The sequence below is a fragment of the Misgurnus anguillicaudatus genome, chromosome 24, assembly GCF_027580225.2.
Source record: "Misgurnus anguillicaudatus chromosome 24, ASM2758022v2, whole genome shotgun sequence".
NCBI lineage: Eukaryota > Metazoa > Chordata > Actinopteri > Cypriniformes > Cobitidae > Misgurnus > Misgurnus anguillicaudatus.
The window spans coordinates 35,335,717-35,361,166 of record NC_073360.2 but is presented as its reverse complement, the minus strand read 5'-3'; the positions used below and the strand labels follow the sequence as shown (position 1 = coordinate 35,361,166).

At 36.2% G+C, this 25,450-nt stretch overlaps 1 protein-coding gene across 3 annotated transcripts in view; it reads right to left on the bottom strand.

Annotated features, from left to right (window-relative positions):
- The window catches only part of ngef (neuronal guanine nucleotide exchange factor), a 48,062-nt gene that overhangs the window by 13,117 nt on the left and 9,495 nt on the right, over positions 1-25,450 (bottom strand). The window contains exons 1-8 of one of the 3 annotated variants that reach the window (XM_055197260.2): positions 25,070-25,161; positions 20,923-21,146; positions 12,321-12,402; positions 9,345-9,512; positions 8,496-8,572; positions 5,290-5,510; positions 4,809-4,969; positions 1,660-1,812 (exon numbers count right to left, since the gene is read on the bottom strand). In XM_055197260.2, the coding sequence (XP_055053235.1) occupies positions 1,660-1,812; positions 4,809-4,969; positions 5,290-5,510; positions 8,496-8,572; positions 9,345-9,512; positions 12,321-12,402; positions 20,923-21,139 (1,079 nt within the window). In that variant the 5' untranslated portion in view covers positions 21,140-21,146; positions 25,070-25,161. Of the gene's footprint in view, positions 1-1,659; positions 1,813-4,808; positions 4,970-5,289; positions 5,511-8,495; positions 8,573-9,344; positions 9,513-12,320; positions 12,403-20,922; positions 21,147-21,267; positions 21,468-25,069; positions 25,162-25,450 lie in introns of those variants that run through there. The other 2 variants (XM_055197259.2, XM_055197261.2) reach the window with 2 other exon arrangements.

Genomic DNA, 25,450 nt, shown 5'->3' with positions numbered 1-25,450 from the left:
ACTGACCCAATAGATGTGAAATGTGTGCAGTTCACCCACTTGTCCAGCAGGTGGCCAATCAGTAAAACTACTTTAATAAACAAGTTATTCAGATAGGACTTCAGATAGCACCATTTCCCAGCCTGACGTTGTCATACTCAATTCTAGTCAGAATTTCCCGACCTCAAATTATGTGGGCGGGGCTAAGTTCGGCTGGCACCCAGGCTAACCATTTCCATTATTCTACTTATTCTTTAATTCTTCATTAAACTGCTATCTGAACAGAAAACAGATCTAATTATTATAAACATGATTAGTATTTAGTGGGATATTGCCTGTAGCTCAACACAAACTCAAATACTTAACTACGTCACAAAGCATCCGGAAGACAAAACTGAAAGTTTTGAGATACTTTAGATGTTGGAGTAAACTTTACCTTAACCTACATATAAATACATGGACATGTAGGTTATAGCAAACATATTTCTTTGTAACACACAGAAAATATCTGTCTTTCACTATAATCTTACCAGGAATGTAAAGCATTAAAACTTCTCAGGCCGATAGGCAGAAAGTCTCAAGAGTTTTATACGGCTTACAAACACACATACAAACAAAGGCAAGCACCTAAACAACACACCTAAAGCTATAAGTTCCTTACAATGAGCCTGTAGGGTGGATCCCAGGGAAAAACTAAACTTGAATGTAAACTACAGATCTGATTTACAGCACAGACACACATAGTTATGCATTGTTTTGTTAACACACACACATATGCAACTTTCACACCCTAAATACACATCCGAACGAACTAAAGCACTAAACTAAGATTGCCGATTCACATTAATCTCAAAATTTTCATTTTTCGGCCAATAATTTCATTACAAAATGCAGACGCAGGTGCGTGGGAACATTGTGAATGAAACATCTGTGCTTTTATTTGTTTTTGTTCCTCTGCCACACCCACCAGTCAAGCCAAGTCACTGTGTCATATATATTTACAAAAAACATCATTTGACGTCACACATGTCAGCTGCGGCACAAAAACAAGAAATTGTTCTCATATTTCACACCTTGAGTGCCCTGAACAAAAGTATGAATTATCATTAGGTTTACACTATTTAATGCTGGTGGGTGTTTATGTAAATTTGTTTGGTTGGTAATGGTCTTTCTGGTGAAGCTGGTTTACCAAGAAGTCTTGACACACCGGAAAGATACTCGGGTATGCAAATGCAGAATCATACTCTTATCTGAAATATTGCAAGCGGATATCCCTGTTGTACACTTATTACATGGCTCATTGAAATGCTTGATTCTGATTGGCTGGTGGCAACTTTTGCAGGTTTGTTTTTCCAAATAACAACCGCTCAATGCGAATAACACACATAACCCGGATGCTTAACACGAAAATAATTTTTACAGGTACAGAGTTTAATATGGCACAAAAAAGTAATATAAATATGTCTTTTAATAACATATATGACATTTATTTACAAATTATTTAATCAAATAGTGTATTTATGGTATTATGGGTCTTCAAACCAAAAGGAAAGGGGTTTTCCTCACAGAAGGTGTGATTTGTTTGGTATTATAAGAACTATTATTACTTGAAAATCAAATTTTCACTATAATCTATCTTCCCATGTATCCTTCATACAGACAGTTAAAATGGTGTCTTACAGTATTCGTCTGTAGTTCTGCTCCTGGTACACCTGGTTGATGACGTAGCTGATGAAGACCTGGAAGTGTTTAGCAGCATGATGATGAACAATGTCGCACACGTCTGAGATCAAGATGGACTCTTCGATCCTGTGCTCCAGATCCATGAGGAACCTGACGATGACATCACCACAGTAAGAAACACAGTATCAAGTGTGACAATCAGTATACTTTCATGGTAATGGGAAAGTGCATCAGCACTGGGAAACAATACATTTATGCCACAGACAAGGCGTAAGTTTAGTCCTACACTACAATTAATGTTTAAGCTGTCTTAAAGGGACACCAATTTTTTTGAAAATATGCTCATTTTCCAGCTCCCCTTGAGTTAAACATTTGATTTTTAACATTTTGGAATCCATTCAGCTGATCTCAGGGTCTGGTGCTACCACTTTTAGCATAGCTTAGCATAATCCATTGAATCTGATAAGACCATTAGCATTGTGCAAAAATTTTGATATTGATTTTTGATGTTTTGATATTTTTCCTATTTAAAACTTGACTCTTCTGTAGTTACATCCGCATCTTTTAATAGCAGGGGTCTATTTTCGGGCACTACGTAATGTCGTTGCGCCTCCTGCGGCCATGTTGCGGCAGCGGGGTCCTTGATTATTGTGCCAGAATGAGAGTATAGTTCCTAGCCACATCGGCCTAGAAAATCGGCCTAGAAAAGTCTTAGTACATGATAAAACTACAGAAGAGTCAAGTTTAAAATAGGGAAAATATCAAAACTCTTTGGTCATTTTTGAACGCGATGCTAACGGTCTAATCAGATTCAATGGACTATGCTAAGCTACACTGCAAAAAATGACTTTCTTACTTAGTACTTTTGTCTTGTTTTCAGTAAAAAATATCTAAAAATTCCTAAATTAAGATGTATTTTCTTGATGAGCAAAATGACCTAGGAAAATAATCTAGTTTTTAAACAAAAATTTAAAATTTATGCAAATTTGTCCTTAAAACAAGCAAAAAAAATCTGCCAATGGAATAAGAAAACATTTCTTGAATTAAGTGTTTATGAAAAAAGTAAATAAGTCTAGTTTTTAGACCAAAAATATTAAATTTAAGTGATTTTGTGCATAAAGCAAGCAAAAAAAAAAAAATAATCTTTCAATGGGGTAAGCAAAAAATCTTGAAAATTTCTACATTCAAGAAAAATTCAAGAAAAATTTGCTTACCCCATTGGCAGATTTTTTTGCTTGTTTTATCCACAAAATCACTTAAATTTGATATTTTTGGTCTAAAAACTAGACTTATTTTCTTTGGTCGTTTTGTTCATCAAGAAAAAGCATCTTAATTTAAGAATTTTTAGACATTGTTACTGAAAACAGGACAAAAATACTGAGAAAAGTTTTTCTTGAAAATCATTTTTTGCAGTGAAAGTGGTATCGCCAGACCCGGAGATCAGCTGAAAGGATTCCAAAACTGTAAAAATCAATTATTTAACTAGTGGAGCTGGAAAATTAGCATATTTTCAAAAAAAGTGCAGTGTCCCTTTAAAGAGACGGCGTTGTTACTGGAAGCTAGTTACTATAGTTTAAAAAAGTTAAAAATATGGATATTTATCTTACAATATCGTACTGATTACCCTTGAAGACCTTTATTAACCCCTTGAAGACTATGTGGATTACTCCTGTAAAGGATGGATGCACTTTTTGGGCTTTAAAGTTAGAAGTTGTTCCCTCTTTAATTTCTCCCATTATAAGCTTTGAAAAGCAAGGGCATTTACTAAAATAACTCCAAATGTGTTCGTCTGAAAGATGATTGACATATATCTCGGATAACTTGAGAGTGAGCAAGTCATGGGGTAATTTTGATATCCGCCTGGAGCATCGCTTTAACTGAAAATAACTTGCCCTGACATATCTTAATATGTCAGTCATTATTTTGTCTCAAGATCCACACCATCCACATAAGGCATTTTATAAAAGTGACTTAAATATCCTAATTTAACTAGCTTAAGTTAAGCCTTGTCTGTGAAATCTCTCCATACTGTTTGATTTGAGACTCCTACTGACAATACTGGTGTAGCAGTCTGGTTTAAGACAGGTTGACCCACCATCTTAAACCAGCTTGACCATATTGGAATTTAGCTGGTTTAAGATGGTCCTTCCAGCCTGACAAAGCTGGTCTTTCAGCTTGGACAAGCTAGTGGGTCAGCTGGTCTCCCAGTCTGACTAGCTAATAAAGTGGCAAAACCCTCTAAAAACAGCATGATACACCAGATAAAACGAGTCTGGGATACTAGCTAAAACCAGCCAACCAGCTTAGGCCATGTTTTTGTTAGTCTTTTTGATGGCACAGAAACAAACTCTGAGACACATTTGCTTAATCTCATTAGCGTTAGATTATCCGTGGACTAAGACAATATACAGAAAGTAAATCCAGTATTTTACAACGTACTGTACAGAAGTAGGCGTGGAAAGGCCGATTCTGACTCATGCATGTGAATCATCACATTGGTGGGTGGATTGGCATAAAATAAAGGCAGCTGACTGGAATCAAACCACATCAGCCGGTTAATTTTAGCCCGCTGGCTGGAGAATATGAGCGTATGTGAAGATTATTTTCTTCTGAAAAAACTTTATGCCAACAAAATATATTTTATTAATGTTTTAAACAGCATGGTAGCCTTTGAATTTTAAAATAACAAGTACAAAATGTACTTCAGTGGTAAGAAAATACATTTCCCATATGAAACTTTTAGATTCACATCTGTGAACATGAACCCACTTAGTCCTCCTACTGAAAAGCACACAGTGTATCAAAAAAAAAAACCCCATCAAAAGGAAATTCCTTCTGAAATTAATTTTGTAAATGTTTTAAATATATAGATTTAAATACTTTACAAATATCTTTAACACATATTATGAATATGTGTTTTTCTGATTAATTCAATCAATACATTATTTGAATCGAGTCATCTTGACGCATATCATAAATGCATTTCTTGCAAAAGTCTTTGTGGTCTAGCGACTGCTACAAAACAATGTGCCCAGCCTGAGTTCTTAGTTGGCTTTCAGTAAATAAAAGAGTTGAATCCGACAACTGGAAACCACAATGCATATGAAACTCGATGCTGACCGCACACCATCCCTCCACAAACACACCTTTCGCTTGCCTTCATGATGTCCTCAATGTTTGAAAACAGGAAGTGCATGTCTGACTGACTCAAAGTGTTGACAAGAGGAGGGTGGCGAAGAAAGTGGGTCTCTAACAGCTCCAGACTTTTGTAGTACGACGCTTCTGAGGTCACCAGTTCAAACATGGCCTACAGAAACACAGAGACACAAAGATAAGAGAATACTTCAGATCTTTATCTGCTTTGTGTTGCTTTCTGGAACAATGACACAAATACATTTTTTTTTTTATTTAATTGTTCCTCAGCCTGCATGGCCTCGTGGGATAGTAAAGTGTGCACACTTAAAAATCTATCCACCTTTTTTCTGATACAAAGAATATGCACATACTACTCGCCTCGCATACTGATTTTCGCCTACTATGTAGTATGAATGTAGGCGATTTCGAACGAGGTCACTGTAAAAACACTGTGCCCTATTGATTGTGTAGTCGTTGTTAAACGTGTCCCACCTCCTGCAGTATGACCTCTTTTGTATCCAGTGTTTGCAGTAGTCCACTGTTCTTCACCACGTCTAAATTCTGCCAGAGACTAAGCGAATGTGAGTTGTTCCTCAGCTGCAGCTGCAATGCAGGCGCAGCCACGATTTCTGCAGTCGGAAGCCCATCTCTCTGTCGCCTTTGCTCGATCTCCTGCTGTTTGGAAGTGTCACGGTATTCCTGATACAAAACATCTGCGCACATGAACACACATTACAGTAAACACAAAATGATGTAAGTGATTCTCAGGATTGTTTTTTATTTTTAGACATTACAACTGTGGGTTCACACCAGACGTGAGATCAACGAGTTGCATGATTAGATTACATACAAAGTCGATGCAAAGACACAATCAGACACGTCCTCACGTGGGGCGATGCGAATGACACGATATGGGCGGCGGGTTTGCCGCGAAAAACATGCTATTCGCCTCAAACGTGTCTTCGCTCAAATTGAAAATATTCAACTCGAGCAAAAAATTTGCTTGTCAAGAAGTTAAATCCTGCGAGTAATCTAGAGCGAGTAACGCGATGCACCACTTTTGATGTGTACGTAGCATAAGGATAACATTAAAGGGACAGTTCTCCCAAAAATAAATATTCTGTCATTATTTACTCACCCTCAAGTTGTTACAGACCTGTTTAATTTCTTTGTTTTGGTAAACACAGAAAGATGTGTAATCAAGCAGGAAACAGGAGCACTATTTACTTTTTATAGTAGAAAGGAAGATATTATGGAAGTCAATGGTGCTTAGAAATGGTTTGGTTACAAACATTGCTCAAAATATCTTCTTTTGTGTTCAAAGAACAAAGAAATTTATACAGGTTTACAACATGAGGGCAAGTAAATGACAGAATTTTCATTTTTGGGTGAACTATCCCTTTAAACAAGAAGTATTGTATCATAAATGACAACAATATGGACTTTGATCCAGGATAAATGAATAAATCTGAATAAATCTGTCAGCATATCACTACTGATTGCTTATGGGGCACACATATCTTCAAAGTATGGCATTTACTATAAATGGCATGCATTTATTGTTACAATTTCCTCCATTCATATTCTTACTGTCTATTTTATATTGAATCAATTAAACTCAACTTGGCAACCCAGTGAGGGACACATACATCCAAAGCAACTGATATAAAATCTTTATTTTGTTTTAATGTTATGTAGTATTATTTAAATCTTATAGGGGTGTTACCCAGACAGGGTTTAGATAAATCCAGGATTATGACTTAGATATATTAGGACAATTAAGTAGTTTTTACAAACAAACATTACAAAAAACAATACTGGTGTGCATCTTGAGACAAAATATGACACTGATATATATGTCAGGACAAGATGTTTTTGAATCAAGACAAACATGTATTTCAGTCTGGGACTAGGATAAGCTCTGCCTGGGAAACCACCACATAAAGTCCTAAACTTAGTAGAAATTATTATTATGTTGCTGTAAAACCTTTAAAATTCCAGCTTTGATTATTTTATTAACGCCTGAATTCATGAAAGGCTCAGTCAAGTAATCTATAAAAACTTCATGAACACTCAAAAAACCCTTTCGACACTTTTATCCACATTGCAAAAATGACTTTCTTACTTCTTAAATCTTCATGAGCAAAATTATTTTATAAATCCCAAGTTTTTAGTAAAAAAATATATAATTTAAGTGTATTTGTGCTTAAAATAAGCAACAATATACGCCAATGGGATAAGCAATTTTTTCTTGAATTTTTCTTAAATTAAGTGTTTAAGGAAAAAAGTGCAAGATTGGCTTACTTTTTATTTATTTATTTTTTGCTTGTTTATGCACAAATTCACTTAAAAAATTTGTTTCTAAAAACTAAAGTGGATATGTGCATAAAACAAAAAATAAATAAATAAGCCAATGAAGTACACTGTAAGAAATGCAAAAAAAATCTTAGTATTTTTGTCTTGTTTTCAGTCAAAATATCTAAAAATCTTAAATAAAGATGCTTTTTCTTGATGAGCAAAACGACCCAAGAAAATAAGTCTATTTTTTAGACCAAAAATATCTAATATTGATAATATAATATTTTGTGCATAAAACATGCAAAAAAATCTGCCAATTGGGTAAGCAAAACATCTTGAACATTTTTCTTAAACACTAAATTCAAGACATTTTTTGCTTGTTTTATGCACAAAATCACTTAAATTTGATATTTTTGGTATAAAAACTATAGACTTATTTTCTTGGGTCATTTTTCTCATTAAGAAAAAGCATCTTAATTTAAGAATTTTTTAGATTTTTTACTGAAAACAAGACAAAAATACTAAGAAATATTTTACTTGAAAATCATTTTTTGCAGTGTAAGAAAAAAATCTAGACACTTTTGACTGCTTGTTTTAATCACAAATTCACTTAAATATGATTTTTTTTACTAAAAAATAAACAAAAATACTATAAGAAAGTCATTTTTTGCATTGCAGCATATAATGTACATATTAAATCAGTATGTGAATCGAACCCATGCCTTTGCACCTGCTGACGCAATGCTATACCAATTGAACTACATAACCACTAACAAACTACAAATCTAAGCTATACAAACTGGAACCATGTGATTTACTCATCTTAAATGACTTTATAGACCCTTTACTAGCCTGACACTTAATCTGATAACAACACTACACAGGTGATCAGCATGTGTCTCAGCTTCTCAAAAGAGTCACTTTGTACAGAGGAAATCTGTTGCGTAATGTCCTGTAGTCACATTCAACAAGACCTTCAGGTGGGTGTATGGCACAGTCGCTTATATAACCAAGAGCGTTAACGAGAGATGAGAAAATGAGAAGACACAGAAAAAGCTGCAAAGATGAAGGAGAAGAAGGGAAATGGAATGCAAAAAGACAAATAGAAATGATGGATGAATTTGCATGAAGACAAAGAGAAAGAAATGATGCAAATAGAGATGATATGAAACGATGCTGCGTTGGCGAAAAAGCAGGCGGATAACCCTTGCTGGTATTTCAGCATATTTAAAATGACATCACCCACACATTGCACCTGCCCTCATCCTACACACAACTCGCATGCACAAGCGTTCTGTAAATTAAACTGCAAACAAGTTGCCTACACGGTTCAACTTCAGGAAAATACATGAGCATGATTTGTTATTGTATATCATCTCCATCTTTTTCTGCACACTCACCGACGCTCTTCGTGATCTTGAGATTTCGGCAGGGATTCTCCACTGCCATCTTGTGCGGACTACCATTCCTCACTTGCCTGAATGAGAGAAAATAGAGAACAACTAACAATCAGTGACTTGATAAGATGATAATATTAAGTGTGTGTGTGCCAAAATGAGAACAAATTACCCCTCACCCAGAACACCCTACAGCTGTTCAAGTCCTACTTTTGTTTCTAAATGAGGGTAATATTGGTTCCTCAGGCTTTAATTTCAATTTTTATTACATTTAACCCCAACTGACCTGAATCCGTCAAAACCATCAGCAGATACACACAAACAGTCACAATCCAACATACTGTACAGTACAAGTGCCGAAACATTACATTGTAGTCTAATGTAAATGCATAAATATGCACATGCAGTCTTTTCAGATTTCCCAGCTTTTATTGAAGCACACGAGATGCTCTTTGGAACGTCTAAGATCATCCTGAGATAACATTGATCAGCAGGTTTTACACAAAGCTGATGAGTTCACATCAGTTCAAGCGCACGGTGTCATTAAAGCAAAAGGAGGTTGTGGTAGATACTAAAAAAATGTCTAAATTATTATTCGTTACAATTAACGTATACTCAAATTGTTATGCAGATAGTATAATTTGCAATAAAAAATAACCCACTATATTTAAAGTAAGATATAAATACATCACAGATTTTTAAATAGTGTATACTTTTGTTTTCCTTTTAATTTATTACACACTGAAAAGTTTTTTTTGTAACAAGTACAAATAAACTTTTCCAACAATCCACTATCTGATTTGTTATCCATTCTCTCTCTCTCTGGCTCGCTCTCGCTCTCTCTCGTCTTACCTCTGTTTGACGTTGCCAGGGTCGGTGGTGCGGATGTCATTGTCCTGCACTGTGCAGGCTGTACTCGTCCGTTCACTCAGCTCTTCCATGTCTTGTCTACGCGACCGGACTCCCGGCGTCGGCAACGGAGAACGAGACCGAGCTCCTCCCGATACAGTACTTCCGTTGCTTGGCAACAAGATTCCAGAGTGAGAAGGTGGACAGATAAAGATAGATAAAATATTGTTAATATGTATGTGAGAGATGCATAACCTACTTGACATATCCAATTATCACTAACAGATATGGAGTCCAGCACAAACACATACAGACAAGCACTTACATTTGTAAACACTTTGGATATTGTTGATATTGTTGAAGTGATAGGAAAAACAGACAAAATAAACAGAGATAAATAGACAGAGATAGACAGACAAGCAGTTACAAATACAAACAGGCAGATAGATGGATAGACAGACAGACAGACAGATATGTGACTAAACGGATAGACAGAACGATAGACAGTAAGATATAAAGACAGATTGTCAGTTAGACAGACAGACAGAACAACAGATAGACAGACACAGATTGACAGTTACACAGAGAGACAGACAGATAGACAGACAGACACAGATTGACAGTTACACAGAGAGACAGACAGACAGGCAGGCAGACAGACACAGATTGACAGTTACACACACACACAAACAGACAGACAGAACAACAGATAGACAGATAGACAGACAGACAGACAGATAAAACAACAGATTGATAGACAGACAGACACAGATTGAGAGTTACGCAGACAGACAGAACAACAGATAGACAGAGATTGACATTTACACAGACAAAACGATAAACAGACAGAGATTGACAGTTACACAGACAGACAGTAACACAATAAACAGACAGACCGACAGACAGACAGTTACACAGACAGACAGACAGGCAGACACAGACTGACAGTTACACAGACAAACAGAACGACAGACAGACAGACAGACAGTCAGACAGACAGACAAACACTGGCAGTTACGCAGACAAAACAGACAGAAAGAACGATAGAAAGACAGACAGACAGAGATTGACAGATACACAGACAGACAGACAGACAGATAGATGGATAGATAGACAGACTGACAGAGATTGACAGTTACACAGACAAAATGACAGACAGACAGAAAGAACGATAGATAGACAGACAGACAGAGATTGACAGATACACAGACAGACAGACAGACAGATAGACACACAGACAGAGATTGACAGTTACACAGACAGAACGATAGACAGACAGAAAGAACGATAGATAGAAAGACAGACAGAGATAGACAAATACACAAACAGACAGACAGACAGTAGACAATAGACAGACAGACAGACAGACACAGATTGACAGTTACACAGACAGAATGATATACAGACAAAAAGAACGATAGATAGAAAGACAGACAGAGATTGACAGATACACAGACAGACAGATAGACAGACAGACAGACAGACAGACAGACACACAGACAGAGATTGACAGTTAAACAGACAGAACGATAGACAGGCAGAAAGAACAACAGATAGATAGACAGACAGACAGACAGAGATTGACAGTTACACAGACAGACAGACCGACAGACAGATAGACAGACAGACAGACAGACAGAGATTGACAGTTACACAGACAGAATGATATACAGACAAAAAGAACGATAGATAGAAAGACAGACAGAGATTGACAGATACACAGACAGACAGACAGACAGACAGACAGTTAGATAAATAGATAGATAGATAGACACACAGACAGAGATTGACAGTTACACAGACAGAACGATAGACAGACAGAAAGAACGATAGATAGAAAGACAGACAGAGATAGACAAATACACAAACAGACAGACAGACAGATAGATAGACAGACAGACAGACAGACAGACAGAAAGAACGATACAAAGACAGACAGACAGAGATTGACAGTTACACAGACAGAACGATAGACAGACAGAAACAACCATAGATAGAAAGATAGAAAGACAGACAGATATACAGACAGACAGAATGATATATAGACAGACAGACAGACAGAAATTGAAGTTACACAGACAGACAGACAGACAGACAGACAGACAGACAGACAGACAGACAGACAGACAGACAGACAGACGGATATTTAGACAGACAGACACAGATTGACAGTTAGACAGACAGACAGAACGACAGATAGATAGACAGACAGACAAACAGACACAGATTGACAGTTACAAAGACAGACAGATAGACAGACAGAATGATAGACAGAATGATAGACAGACAGGCAGACAGGCAGACAGGCAGACAGACAGACAGAATGATAGATAAATACACAGACAGACAGACAACAGATAGATAGACAGACAGACACATACAGTTCATATAGACAGTTCGATATAAAGACAGATTGACAGTTACACAGACAGACATACAGAACGATAGATAGACAGAACAACAGACACACATAAAGTCAAATGTCGAGACAGATAACGACTGTTACAAAGACAGACGGCAGATAGACTGATAGATAGACAGACAGACAGATAGGTAGATGTACAGACAAACAGATGTAGCGAAAAATAGACCGTTACAAAGACAGACAGGCAGATAGATGGATAGATAAACAGATAGACAGCCAGATAGACACGTAGATGTACAGACAGACAGACAAATGTAAAGACAGATATACTGTTACAAAGACAGACAGACAAATAAATGGGTAGATAGATGGATAAACAGATAGATAGACAAATAGACAAATAGTGAGATAGACAGACAGATAGATGAATACAGGTAGACAGGTGGACAGACAGACAGACAGTTTTATTTTTAGAACCGGGTTTCTGATTATGGTTAGTGTGTAGTAATAAATTATATGCAAACATTGTCTGGTATGTTGCAAGCAAGATATCAAAGTAAATGTGTGTGTGTGTGTGTGTGTGCCTGCCTGCGAGCGTGCGTGTGTGTACTTACTGATGCAGAGCCGATTTATTTGCATTAGTGGGGCTAAGTGTACTGGAGGGGGCGGAGTTTCCTGGAGTAGTAGAGGTGTGGCCTAACATAGAAAATTGGGAGGATTTAACTTAATGGTAAAACATCATAAAACTTAAGACACTTGATAAAAAATAAAACAGAAGTGCACATTAATGGCATCAGCGACAAGTGAACTAATTCAGTACACATTGATGACATCAGCGACAAGTAAACTAATTCAGTACACATTAATGACATCAGCGATAAATGAACTAATTCAGTTTCAAGTGAGAATTTCAGTTTCAGATACAGAGCCAAAATAACATACTGTGCATTCCATGCTACCACACACATTCATCCACAAATACACACTGACAAATGAAACACACACACACAAACACAGAGGGTCCATTGTGAATGTTCACTGTGCGGTCTGAAATGTTGTGGGCACAGGAATGTGTAACCTCAGATGAAACTTTCAGTTATTGTGTTTGTGTCCAGCTAAGAAGTGTTCAGTTTCCACATGCATTTCTATCCTCTGCAAATTCTGAACTCTCGCTAACAAAGGGCACATCTGAAACACTTCATTGCTTCTTAGTAAGAAGCTCTTACTCAGTTTCTCCTGACCGAGCAGCTCCACTCACTATACTGATCACACATAGTGTAGTGTGCTATTTGTGTGCATGGATGAGTGCAGGAAGATCGGAAAGCATGTTTGTCAATGTCCCTAAATAAATATTGACCCATGTGTCAGTGCAACATTCAACAGACAGGACTGAAGGTTTTAGCTGCTACTGTATTTCCATCACATAAGTGTCTCTATAGCTCAATAGTGCTTTGAACAAACCCTTGACCCTGCTGTATATACTGCATTAACCTTTGGAGCGTCACACTCCTACACCTGGAGTGGTGTGGACATGATCAAATAATGTGCTTGTTTGAAGAGGGGTGTATAATGAAGCAATCTTACAATACAAATGAAATCCAGGCAAAAGTCTCATAATCATAATCTAGAGATTTGCAGCATCAAAGTGTGATTTCAGTCACTTTAATTTCAATCTTTGATATGTTTTTAATCTTTGTATGCCAGTTTAAATCGTAGTCTCACTTGAAATCAGCAGAGACTCGAAATGGTAATCCTTAGGCCACAACTTAAGAAGCGGATTACATTTTGATAAATGGAAACTAATATTTAAAAGGTGCAGTATGTAGATTTTAGTGCCATCTAGCAGTGAGATTGTGAATTGCAACCAACGGCTCAGTCCACCATTCACCGAAATGCATAGAGAAGCTACGGTAGCCACCACAGGACAAACATGTTGTCTAGGACAAAATACAGAACTAGTGACAAAACGGGCTCTGTGGAGCAGTTTTTGTCCATTTAGGGCTACTGTAAAAACATGGCGGCACAAAATGGCGACTACCATGTAAGGGGACCCGCGGTGTATGTAGATAAAAACGGCTTATTCTAAGGTAATAAGCACATAACAGTTCATTATGCAAGGTCTCTATACACCCATGATAATATAGTTATGTATATAAGATTGCATTTCTGTCATTAGATACTTCTAAAAGTTACACACTATACCTTTAAGCAACAAACAAACTCTGTAACACTTTACTTGAAGGAGTGTTCATAAGACTGGCATGACACATTCATAGTCATAACATGACACGTGCTATGAACATGAAGGAGATTTTATGACAACTGTCATTAAGTGTCATTTGTTCAACTGTGTCACTTTTAATGCAAAGATGAGTGAGATGTCTTTGTTATGACAACTTCACATTAATCAATACATCATAACTTGTCATGACAAGACAACATAACTGACCACTTTTTACCAGTGATTCAAATTGAATTTGTCATTAACATGTCAAAAAGTGTTAATACTCTGTCAAATAGTTTTAAAACAGCATCATGAATATTTTTCTTGACCTCAACTACAGTGATACAAATATAATTTGTCATTAAAATATCATTGAGTGTTAATACTCTGTCAAATTGTTTTATAACAACATCATGAATATTCTTCAGTTCATGATGTTTTTTTAAGTTTCCTCCATGTGTTAAACAAATTAAATCAATCATTCAATAATAATAATAATAATAATAATAATTAAAATGGATACAATTATATTTTATTGCATTTGTTGACCGATTCACCTCAAATTAAATTAAAAAAATTCAATAATGGGTTAAGCCATGCAGCCTTAGGTCCATATTGCTGCAAAGTTAATTGCATTAAATTAAATTGTTTAAATGTTTTTTATGTATTGTGCACATACATAAAATTAAGTATAACATTTTGACATGTCTGCATTTTTTTTAGGTATTAACACTTAATGACATATAAATGACAGTTTAATGTAACCCATAAAGCTAAGTATTTTCTTAAGTTTGATAATTATTCTGTTATGTCATGTTTATGACAGATTAATGACAAGTTATGATGTATTGGTTTATGTCAAGTTGTCATAACAAAGACATCTCAAACAATGTCATGTTTACATTAAAAATTACATAATTAAACATATGACACTTAATGACAGTTGTCACGTGTCGTGAACATGAAGGAGACTTATGCACATAAAATGTGCATAAGTCTCATTCATGTTCATGACACGTGTCATGTCATGATTAGGAAGGTGTCATGTCATTCTTATGAACACCCCTTCAAGTAAAGTTTTACCCAAAAGGTCCTAATATTCCATGACTTAAAAAAAATAGGAAATTCCCTGACTTTCAATGCATGGAATAGACCTTTTAAATTCCATAATATTCCAGAAATTCCATAACCCGTGGGAACCCTTTGTATGTTATAATGTACATACAAAATATATATTATTTAAATGTGCAAACACATCCTGACTGACTAAATGACCTCAAAGCAGTATTTTCGTGCAAAAGTAGTCTCAAAATGGATCAGGGTCAATTTTTTTACCACATTAACTTCATTTTATGGTTAATAATTTGCTTTAAACCCAGTTTCAATAGTGTAACCAGATATAGAGCAGTTATCAAACTGTATAATGGGGTTGTTTTCCCAAAGGTCGCCTGTAATTGGAGAAATCTGAAAGCATGATGCTTGCTTAAAAAGAAACATTCACTTTGACTGGTATACATTTACGCATTTGGCAGACGCTTCCGGACTGACAGTGCCTTCAAGGTATACATTTTATCAGTATGTGTGTGCCCTGGGGATCACACTTACGACCCTTCGTGCTGCTAATGCACTGATTTAACAAATGAGCTACAGTAACACTAAACTTAAAACATGTTGGGTTATTTTCAACTCAGTATTGGGTTAAAAAGGGACAAACCCAACCGGCTGTGGTGTAATTGAATCTGATAGGTTGTTTAAACCCAAAATTCTGTGTTGTTTTAACCTATTGTTGGTTCAAAAATAAACAGTGTCTGGGTTAATTTAACCCAACGACTGCATTGTGCATTCGTCCCTTTTTACCCAACACTTTGTTGAAAGATATAAATCTGCCATTCAGGCTTTAATAAGTGGTGCATAAAACCCCTCCCATGTTTTATTACTGTGCACTCTATGAATAGATAAATATTGACAATGCACATCTTTTAAAGATTAACCTTTTTTCAGAGAGGATTGTTTCCTGTTCCACATAAGTCAGCTGCGCGTGTGTCTATTGTATGTCTTCGTATGTCGGATAACAATGCCGTATAGACTGTACAGTAAGACCTGGGGATTACCATGGATACAAACTGTGTACATTGTACTTAAAGTATCTCACAAGACCTTACAAAACGCAGACGCATTGAGTTTTATCATTAAAGCAGAACAGGCTGCAAACCACACTGCCTTGGAAACCAAAGACACATTTGACACATAGACATTTACTTCACACATTTACGCAAAACTTTCAGTGTGTATAAAAAAATGCGGGAAGTTCCAGAAAAGCACATCTTCACACAATACTGTGTATATTTATATATTCACAAACACACACAACAGTCACACACATGTGCCATAATTACACACCACATCAGATTGGATATCAGCAGGGTTGCCAGGTTTCACAGCAAAATCAACTCAATTGCAACTTTTTTTGAAAATCGTGTTTCAGCAAGGTTCATCTGTTAAAATTAATATTTCCCTAGCTAAATATAACATAATTTGGGGTCGCGTCGACCCTGGGACACAAAAAACAGCCTGTGGCAAGAGTATTAAAGTTGTCCATTTCCACAGGAAAACCATAGACTTGCCAACTCTGGATATTATAAAAATCTCAAGCAACATAGCACCAATATGATTTTGTGTTTTGAAAAAAAAAGCACTATAACACAAAATGGATTTTACTTAAGGATCTCACTGGGACTATACCAAACAGTCTGACAAGTAAAGTCACAAGGAACTGTAAAAACCACACACTGTGAAGTTGGCGTGAGAGCGCAATGCATTCTGGTTACTCGTCTACAGCTGGTTATATTTGTCAAGTCATCCAAATGCTGAGTTTAAAACAAGACTCTAAAACATTACACGTATACAACAGCACACATACTCTGCCTGCCTGTCTATTCTATGGGTGAACTACCATAACACCTTTAAATGTTGATAATTAAATGAGTCACACATATAATATATGAAGAGCTTAGATGCAAAAATCTCTAAGTACATCTGACATGATTTAAAAACAAGCATTTTTTAATCAGGCTCTTATACATTTAGGTTCAGTGATGTCACTTTAATGGCAATGAAATGGTTATTAGTTAGTAATTGAAATGTCACTTTAGTCATTTCCTTGGTATTTACAAATTTTAACTGTGCATGCAAAAATCTAAATTTCTTAAAAAGTCTCCAGTCACTGTTCTTTCTGAATAAAGGTAAACGTTTTAAAAATTCGGTCAATATCCTTATTATATTGATAAACCTCATTTAACCAGGTGAAAAAGTTGCACCTTGACGTACGCACGTCGTCGTTCATCTGATTATACTAATTACTAATTATACTTTTGTGCACTTCAAAAACCCTACATTTCTGAATGGCTTTAGGTCGGGATTAAGCAGTATTTAATGATCGTATAATACATGCAAAGAGCATTTGGTGCCGAAAGCAATATCATTATCTAATTTTTGACGAAGGTGGTGTTTAGCGGCTTTAGCATCTGAGCTCTTTATATTAATCAACGCTATCTCACAAGAATTCGTACATATTTTACGAGTTGGCCAATTCGTATTAATTCATACGACCAAATTCGTACGTTTTTGTACAATTTGCCTTAACCCCATGTGATGTCGGGGTTCAGTTCATTGTTGTTGTTTTTTTCATAAGAATCGTACATTTTTGCACTATTAACTTCGTATGAATTCATATGAATTAGCCAACTCGTAAAATATGTACGAATTCTCATAAGATCAGGCTGTATTAACAGTAATATGCACATACAGACGGTTTCATCTGACGCGCGTGCGGTGACGCGATTACGCATCTGGTCGGAACTTTACTTCCGGTATCTGTTTGTTTAATAGTCTGACTAGTTGCTAAACTGAACTCTTGAAGAAATATCTGGTCGAAAGTAACAAATGTTTTGGTTTCCTTTGTAATCTATGTGTTGTTTATTTTGCTTGTTATATAAATAAACTACTTTAAAAGGACTTTGGTCTGTTGTTATTTATTCTAAGCGGAGTTTACCAGAAGTCACGAAAGCCGCTTGTTTATGTTGTTACTGCTGAAACCGTCTATACAACATATAAATGTAATTTAATAATTTTTTTAAACCCTACATATATTGTATGCATAGTAGGAATATGTAGTATGTAGGCCATGAGTTGTATTGCAAATTGTCGCAATGTGCATTCGTTTAACGTCATCGCATGTGTATGAGTCAAAAAGCTGTGCGTTTGACTGTAACCAGGGCTTAATAGTACATTTAAAAAAGAGATGAGTCCCTTTGGTCTTTTAAAGTTATTGAACTACTGATTCAGAGCTTGATTGTTTGTTACGTCAACTGAAACTGCTTTTGCTGGAAAAACTGGTAAAATATTATGCATAATGCAGTCATTAATTGTGTCAAAGAAAATGCAAAATATGCATTCATAAGTATGCAACAATAGCAAACTACATGCCATTATGTCAAGGACTTCACACAACTTTGGGTTTAATGTGTTAATGGGTGATGAAGGAACCATTAGCTGTACATGAATGTGTGTACCAAGGACTTTACCGTATTACCAAAATATTTTGCAGGGTAAAACAATTCCCCTGACAGTAGAAGAAACTATTAAAGTGTGTGTATGTTATCCAAACAAAATAAAAAACTAAATGCTTCAATAACGAATTAATTAAATTGTTTTACACATGGCTTGCAACTTTCCAATCAGTCATAGGTGGTATGAGAACAAATACCAATTTGCTTTGTTATACCCAGAAAGCAATTTGCATTTGAAAGACGTCTAATGGGTATCAAAATCAAGTTTACTCTAAAACAAGACAAAAGTAGCTTAAAAAATAAATGAAATAAAATCAATAAAATACGCTGATTATGCTTAGTAAATTGATAATGTGGTGGGCCATGTTAATGTGTAAAATGTTTTTCTTTCATCGGGGAAAGCCCATAAACAACGCAAGCAAAAATCTATAGTTTTCTCGATAGTTCACAGGTAGTTTTTTTTTTGCTCATTGCCCTTATTACGTGCTGCATGTAAACACCTTAACCGGATTTAACCGCAGTTTTGTTTATGTGTGCATGTCTCCGCGTGTGAAAGATAAACATCACACGTGGAATTTCCGTAAGTAAGCACAAAGTAACGCATAAAAGTCTGCTAGACTCAGAGAATCGACGAAAATGAAAGCTCATGTTACATTTACAGGTTCTGCATGAGAAGAGATACAACAGTTTAGCTTAAGACATATTTCCCATCTGCTTTTTGAACGACTATATTTACATTACTGCTTGCGAGAAACCTGACAAATCTCCAAATCCCACGTAAACGCAGTTTTCTGCATAGCCGGTTTATTGATTTGCATGTAAATGCATAAAAACAGGTTTCTATAATAAGCAGATTTTTGATAGTTATCAGCTTATTCTGTGCATGCAAACCCACTCACTATTGACTTTGTTTACATGATGAAATTTGTTGTTTGTTATTTTGGCAATAACGACACATAACCAAAATTCTATTTTATTTAGGTTAGACGTGTGTAACTCATAGCCGGTCTATATAGAGTATATAGTGAACCTAGATGGTGACATTAAGATTATTGCTTGCTGGGTACTTTAGTTAACTTTTGAGAAAGTACATTTGAATATAAATGTCTTAAAACGTACAGACAAGGACTAAAAACCTAACCTAAGTGAAATTTAGATTTCACAGCAAATTTTAATGAAATGTGATTCCCCCTGTTGCAAGATTCATCAAGATAATAATATGTAACTGATCATGTGATCTTAACATGGCAGCCACCATGAGAGGAAAACCTCCTGAAACAAACTAGAAATGCACAACATCGGATTTTGGCTGATATTTGATATGCTGATAAGGCAATTTTGGCCGATATCCGATGCCAATACAAGCCAACAATACGTGTTTAATTTTCAGAATCCCATTTTTTCCCCAAATAATCAAATGAAAATGAAACTATGTATGAATTAAATATACACTATTTTCACTTAAAGGCAAGCTAACAAAGCTGTTCAGTCAACAGGAGTATGATAATAGCCAATACTAGATCTAATCTTATCTTTTCAAAGCTTTCAAGATTAATATGGCATTAAATTCTGATCTCACATAGAGAAACAAACTCCTCATGCGTATGTAATTCTGTTATTGTAAAGATAGGGAATACACTGGCCAGTTTAGTCACAGCAATGCGGATAAATACGATGGAAATAAAGATGCTCAGACACCTATAGAAACACACACACACACACTATTCTCAGAACAATTAAACAAACAGTGAACAATTAAACCAGTTTCTCGAGTTTCGACTGCTTTGTAATTTACCGCAGGGTAAATCATGTGCTTTCTTTTTTCTCTCAACAAATCACTAGAACTTGTTCGGCAAACCTTGAATGTCTATGAACTATAAAAACTTAAGAAAAACAACCAAAAATAAGTAAATAATTGAAGTCAGTTTTATCACAACCACAAATATTCACAGGATGTGACCCAGTCTGAAAAACCCATCTAAAGTCATTTACAGTAATTTACTGTTTTCTACATAAAATCCTTTTATGTAATATAAAGAATATTTTGTGAAAATATAACCTTGATATCTTTAATATTGACTCAGTAAGATCATGAAATTAAAGATTGATACTCATAGATTATAAGACTTTAAACTGGATTTCACAGATGGGTCACAAATAGTCGCCCCTAACAAATGTCAACTACTGTAAATACGGTATATGTCATCATTCAAATGAGTCAAGGTCTACAAACCATAACAAACTTTGATTTACAACACACAGGAACAATACTCCAATGTTTAGACCCACTACATTTGCTAGGTAACGCCAATACTGCAAAGGTATCAGTTTCAGTTGGGTTTCATGAGTACTCAAACTCTGACTTAAAAGTTGTAAAACATAAATAATAAATCAAACAAACGCATAAAAAGTAAGATCTCTCACTTTGTGTCTGATACTTTCGTCTCCTCATTGAGCTGTAAAAACGTGAGTTCCTATGAATTGGAGATCGATCAGGTAATCTGTCCTCATCGTCTTCATCTTCCAACGGACCGTGCAGGTGGGCCGCAGGTGTCCGAGTTCTGGGGGAGGCTTCCTGAGATTTTTGAGGCTTTCTGCCTCGAAACAGGGCTGTCATCATCTCAGCGATGCTGTCAGACATCAGCTATCTGTAACGAGATCCAGTTGTTCATACAATGATTCCCATTAGACAAACACAGCAGGAATTCCTATTCAAATATAAGCCAAAAAAAATCAATGCTCCCAACATGACAGTCACTTTCAACTCACAGCACAGTTCTCTGTGTTCTCTGGTCCTTTTTCTCAGCCTAAGGGAAAGGCGTGTTGTTATTAACTCCTAACTTTGGCAGGTGCCATGACTTTCTGTTCCAATGCTGTTTCTCTTTCCCTCTTTCTCTCTTTCTCTGAATCCAAACCTGTCCTCGGCACCTCAGTGTCAAAGTTCTCCCTCCTCCCTTTCATTCACGTTCGCCCACCCAGGCTCCGGGTAACCCGCCCTCTTTTCTTCCCCGTCACACTGCCTTACCCTGTTTTGCCTGAGCGCATAACTCTGAGCCCTGCGTGTGTATAAAACAGGTAGAGTAACTCACCTAAAACAGCAGGTCATGTATTTTTGGCAGTCAATCTCTTACTATGAATGCGGACACCTCACCCATTCGGTCTCATTTAAAAACAACAACAATAAAAGTCCAAATGATTATGTCCTGCACTTTAAACAGCTTATCTAAATGCTTTGCATATCTTTCCTGGTGCTAAATCTCTAGCGTATATCAGTATCAGTCAGTAACATCAATATTTATGTGTTGTTTTACTAGATACTAAATTTAACTATTTTTATTATTAAAGCGCATAAAAGTATAAATCTAACGAAATGCACTAACGTTATAAAAATTGATGATACATTCCCTGAAAGCAAATGTTATTATCATTCTTAAAAACATTTTAATATTTAGAAGTCGTAATTATTTTGTCTTTTTTTTTATAAATGAAAGTGCAATGTTTAGTCAAGTTTTTTGTAACGCCCTGGTCTATGCGATCAGCTGACTAATGAGGGTTATAAAGTTCTGACTCTCTCTCTCGACCAAAAAAAAGCACCCCGACTAATCCCATTGTGCACTCACCGATTAACACACACTGACACATATACAAAAGAAGTGACACACACAAAAGCGCATGAACACAGACCAGAATGTGAACTGTGCATGCAACAACACAGCTGTATAGAAATGCAATCCTATTACTTACTTTCATTAAAGCATTAAAGCATTAAACGAATATCATGCAGTATGCGCAGAAGTGAATTACACAGGATGCGCAAGACCTAATAACAAAAAATAACAGAAACGCCTCTTTTTATTACTTTTTGAGGTCAAAGATCAGTGTTGTATAACAAGGAGATGTGTAAGAAAAGCGACAATGATTTTGCGATTTCTGTATTACTAGTCATATGTGACCCAGTAAAATACGTGAAACGTATTTTGTGATTTAATGTTTTATACATAAAATAATCTAACATATTGCAAAGAACATTTTGTGTAAATATAACCTTGATATCTTGAAGGGCACCTATTTCACAACGTTATTTTTGTGTATTTGGTATAATACAATGTATCTGCATGGCTTATGGTTAAAAAACAAATTTTTACGCATACCATACATTTTTGTAGCTCCAGATTTCACTTTCGTTCTGAAATGCATGAATTTTATACAAAACTTATCAATTTGAAAAGCGCTGTGTCCCTGATTGGCCAGCTAATTTGTACGTTGTGATTGGCCTGAATAAATCTGACCTCAGATGGAAATGTGACGCCCCTTACCATGTTTGAAAGATTTGCGCACAATGCAATGCTAACAGGAGTTAACTTACAGGCTGTGTGTCCGAAGCGGGAGGAATTATGATAATGTCGGTCTTGTCTACGTCAACAATCTTAAGAAGTAAACTGTTGCCTACAATCCATGTGGTTGTTGTAGTCCAAGAAAAGAGATTTACGTTGGAGACGATAACCAGGGTTCCCACACCTTAGTTAACTTCAAATTCAAGGACCATTCAAGGACTTTCCAGATCCAATACCCTCAAATTTAAGGACTAAATATGGGGACACATTTCAAGTGAGAGCAAGGTTACATCGTGTTACCTATTAAGATACAATGTTACAGTTCCCTTTTAAGGGAACTCGTGCTGCGTCACTCCGGTGACAGTTTGGGGACGTCTCCAGGGGTAAGTGTGTGAATGTGTATATCAAATTCAACCAATGGTGAGGCTAAACGACAAAGACAGGGTAACGCGGGACCCAGGAAGTATATCGCTATCTGAAATATTGCCAAAGACGGCGTTACAGGGACGCAGGAAGTATGGCAAGGGAGACGCAGCGTCTCATTCCCTTCTCAGGAAACAACAGTTACATATGAAACCCGAGACGTTTTCATGTGTCAAACACAACTATGCAAAAAAGCATTTTGGTATGAATCAACATTTGCACACAGAAGATATAAGCATTTAAAGCGAACAGTTAAGCATGTGTGCTTAAAAAGTCTAGAATTTTTATGATATTATCCTACACTACACAGGGAATAATATGGATTTTTTACAGAAAACTTCTTGCATAAAATAGATTCAAGCACTTTCAATGACCTGTATCTACTACGCCTGTATATTTTCAACAACTTCCCAGGGCCTTGAATTATGTCGCCCAGATTCGCAAACTTTCAAGGATTTCAAGGACCCGTGGGAACCCTGTATCACTCATGTCATCGTTTACTTTGGGGTCTGTACCTTTTGCATATCGTAAACATGTACTATACACACCAAATGAAATGTAAAATTGTGAATCGGACCATGAGTGCCCTTTTATATTAACTGAGTAAGCTCATGTCAAAGATTAAAATCTATGTTGTGAAATCAAACTTTGATGCTCCTAATCTCGTAACTAGATCATGAAACTTCAGTCTGGATTTCACAGACATACAGGGTCAAATATTTACAGTAAATTTTCTTAAAAGTGTGCTTAATCTCACAAAGTTGGTAAATAAACTACACTACAAATGTAATTATGAAATAAAAAAATGTTTAGGGGTATTGTTTGTAGTAAATATAATTGATTGTGTGAAGAGAAGTCTGTGTGTGTTGGATATAAAAACAAAGCCTGTTTTCAGGATGGAATGTGAATTCATTGAATCATCTGTATCAGTTATGTAATGCCATTGTAAAGAAGCCTGTGTTGATACAATAGGAGGACCTTTTATACAATTCACCTGTTAAAACCAGGTGTGTCGATGTTGTGGGTAAAAAAGCCATTGTCTACTTTAAATTATCTCCTGCAACATGATCAAAGTCCACACCCCGTGTTGATATCAGTCGTACCACCATAATGTTTATTCATTAACTGTGTGATAAAATGTTGTGTCTGTTGTTATTAGCTTACAAAACAGTTTTTGATACACTTGACTTCTTATGTGCAAATTCAAGCAGTTTGTTATAAGTAGCCTATTTTTGGACAAGTAATAATAATATTTGATCAGTGGGAACAACAGACATGTCAATTATTTTCACATAGTGTTACTTAATGTGTAAGTAACAGCAAAGACTGAAAACAAACAGCACTTGTGGTCAAGGTTTGTCGACATCTTATGGTGAGGTTTGGTATCTCCCTTGCGCAAAACGACAACACAGTGCATTTCCTCCTTGGTTAACCCCATGAATACAGTGTGAGAGACAACGTCTATTTGGTTAAGAGTCACTATGGGTACTTGGGCTTCTCGTGTACTTCCTGTGAAACGCAACTGGTCAGCAACAAGATCAGCTAGTACATACTCGTTCATACCAGTACTCATGTTATTTTTAATGACCTACCTAGCCTATAATTGTTATTAACGCAGAGACTGATTTATTGCCTATAACCTGTACACATGACGCGTCCCGACAAGTAGAGACGATAAAGAAACAAAATATTAACCATATTATCATGAATACAACAAGGAAACGCTAAATAAAAAAGATAAGTTAAACCCAACTTTCATGAACTCCAGCTAACGTATTCAATAACAACAACAAGAAAAAATAAGCGTAACTTACCAGAAAAAAACTGTGTTTGATGATATTTGTGTGAATCTACCGTAACATGCATCGCTGAACAAACTAGATTCACTGTCATGTGACCCGTACGTATCTAGTAGTGTTAAACAAACACATTTTAGATACAATACGAAATGTTATTTATACGTTACGCCTGGTATTTTTCTCTTTTTTTTACTTCACCGATTGATGTCTCCTCAGATCCAGAGGCCTTATGGGACAGCAAAGTATCCCGTGTCATCAGGCTTGTTCGACTGCACGCACCGACTTAACAACCGACATGTGGATGACGTCAGAGTTCCGCGAGAGCGATTTGAATGCAGATTGCTCCGCATGAATTCTCACAGCTCTCGCGGTACTTTGACGTCATCCGCCTGTCAG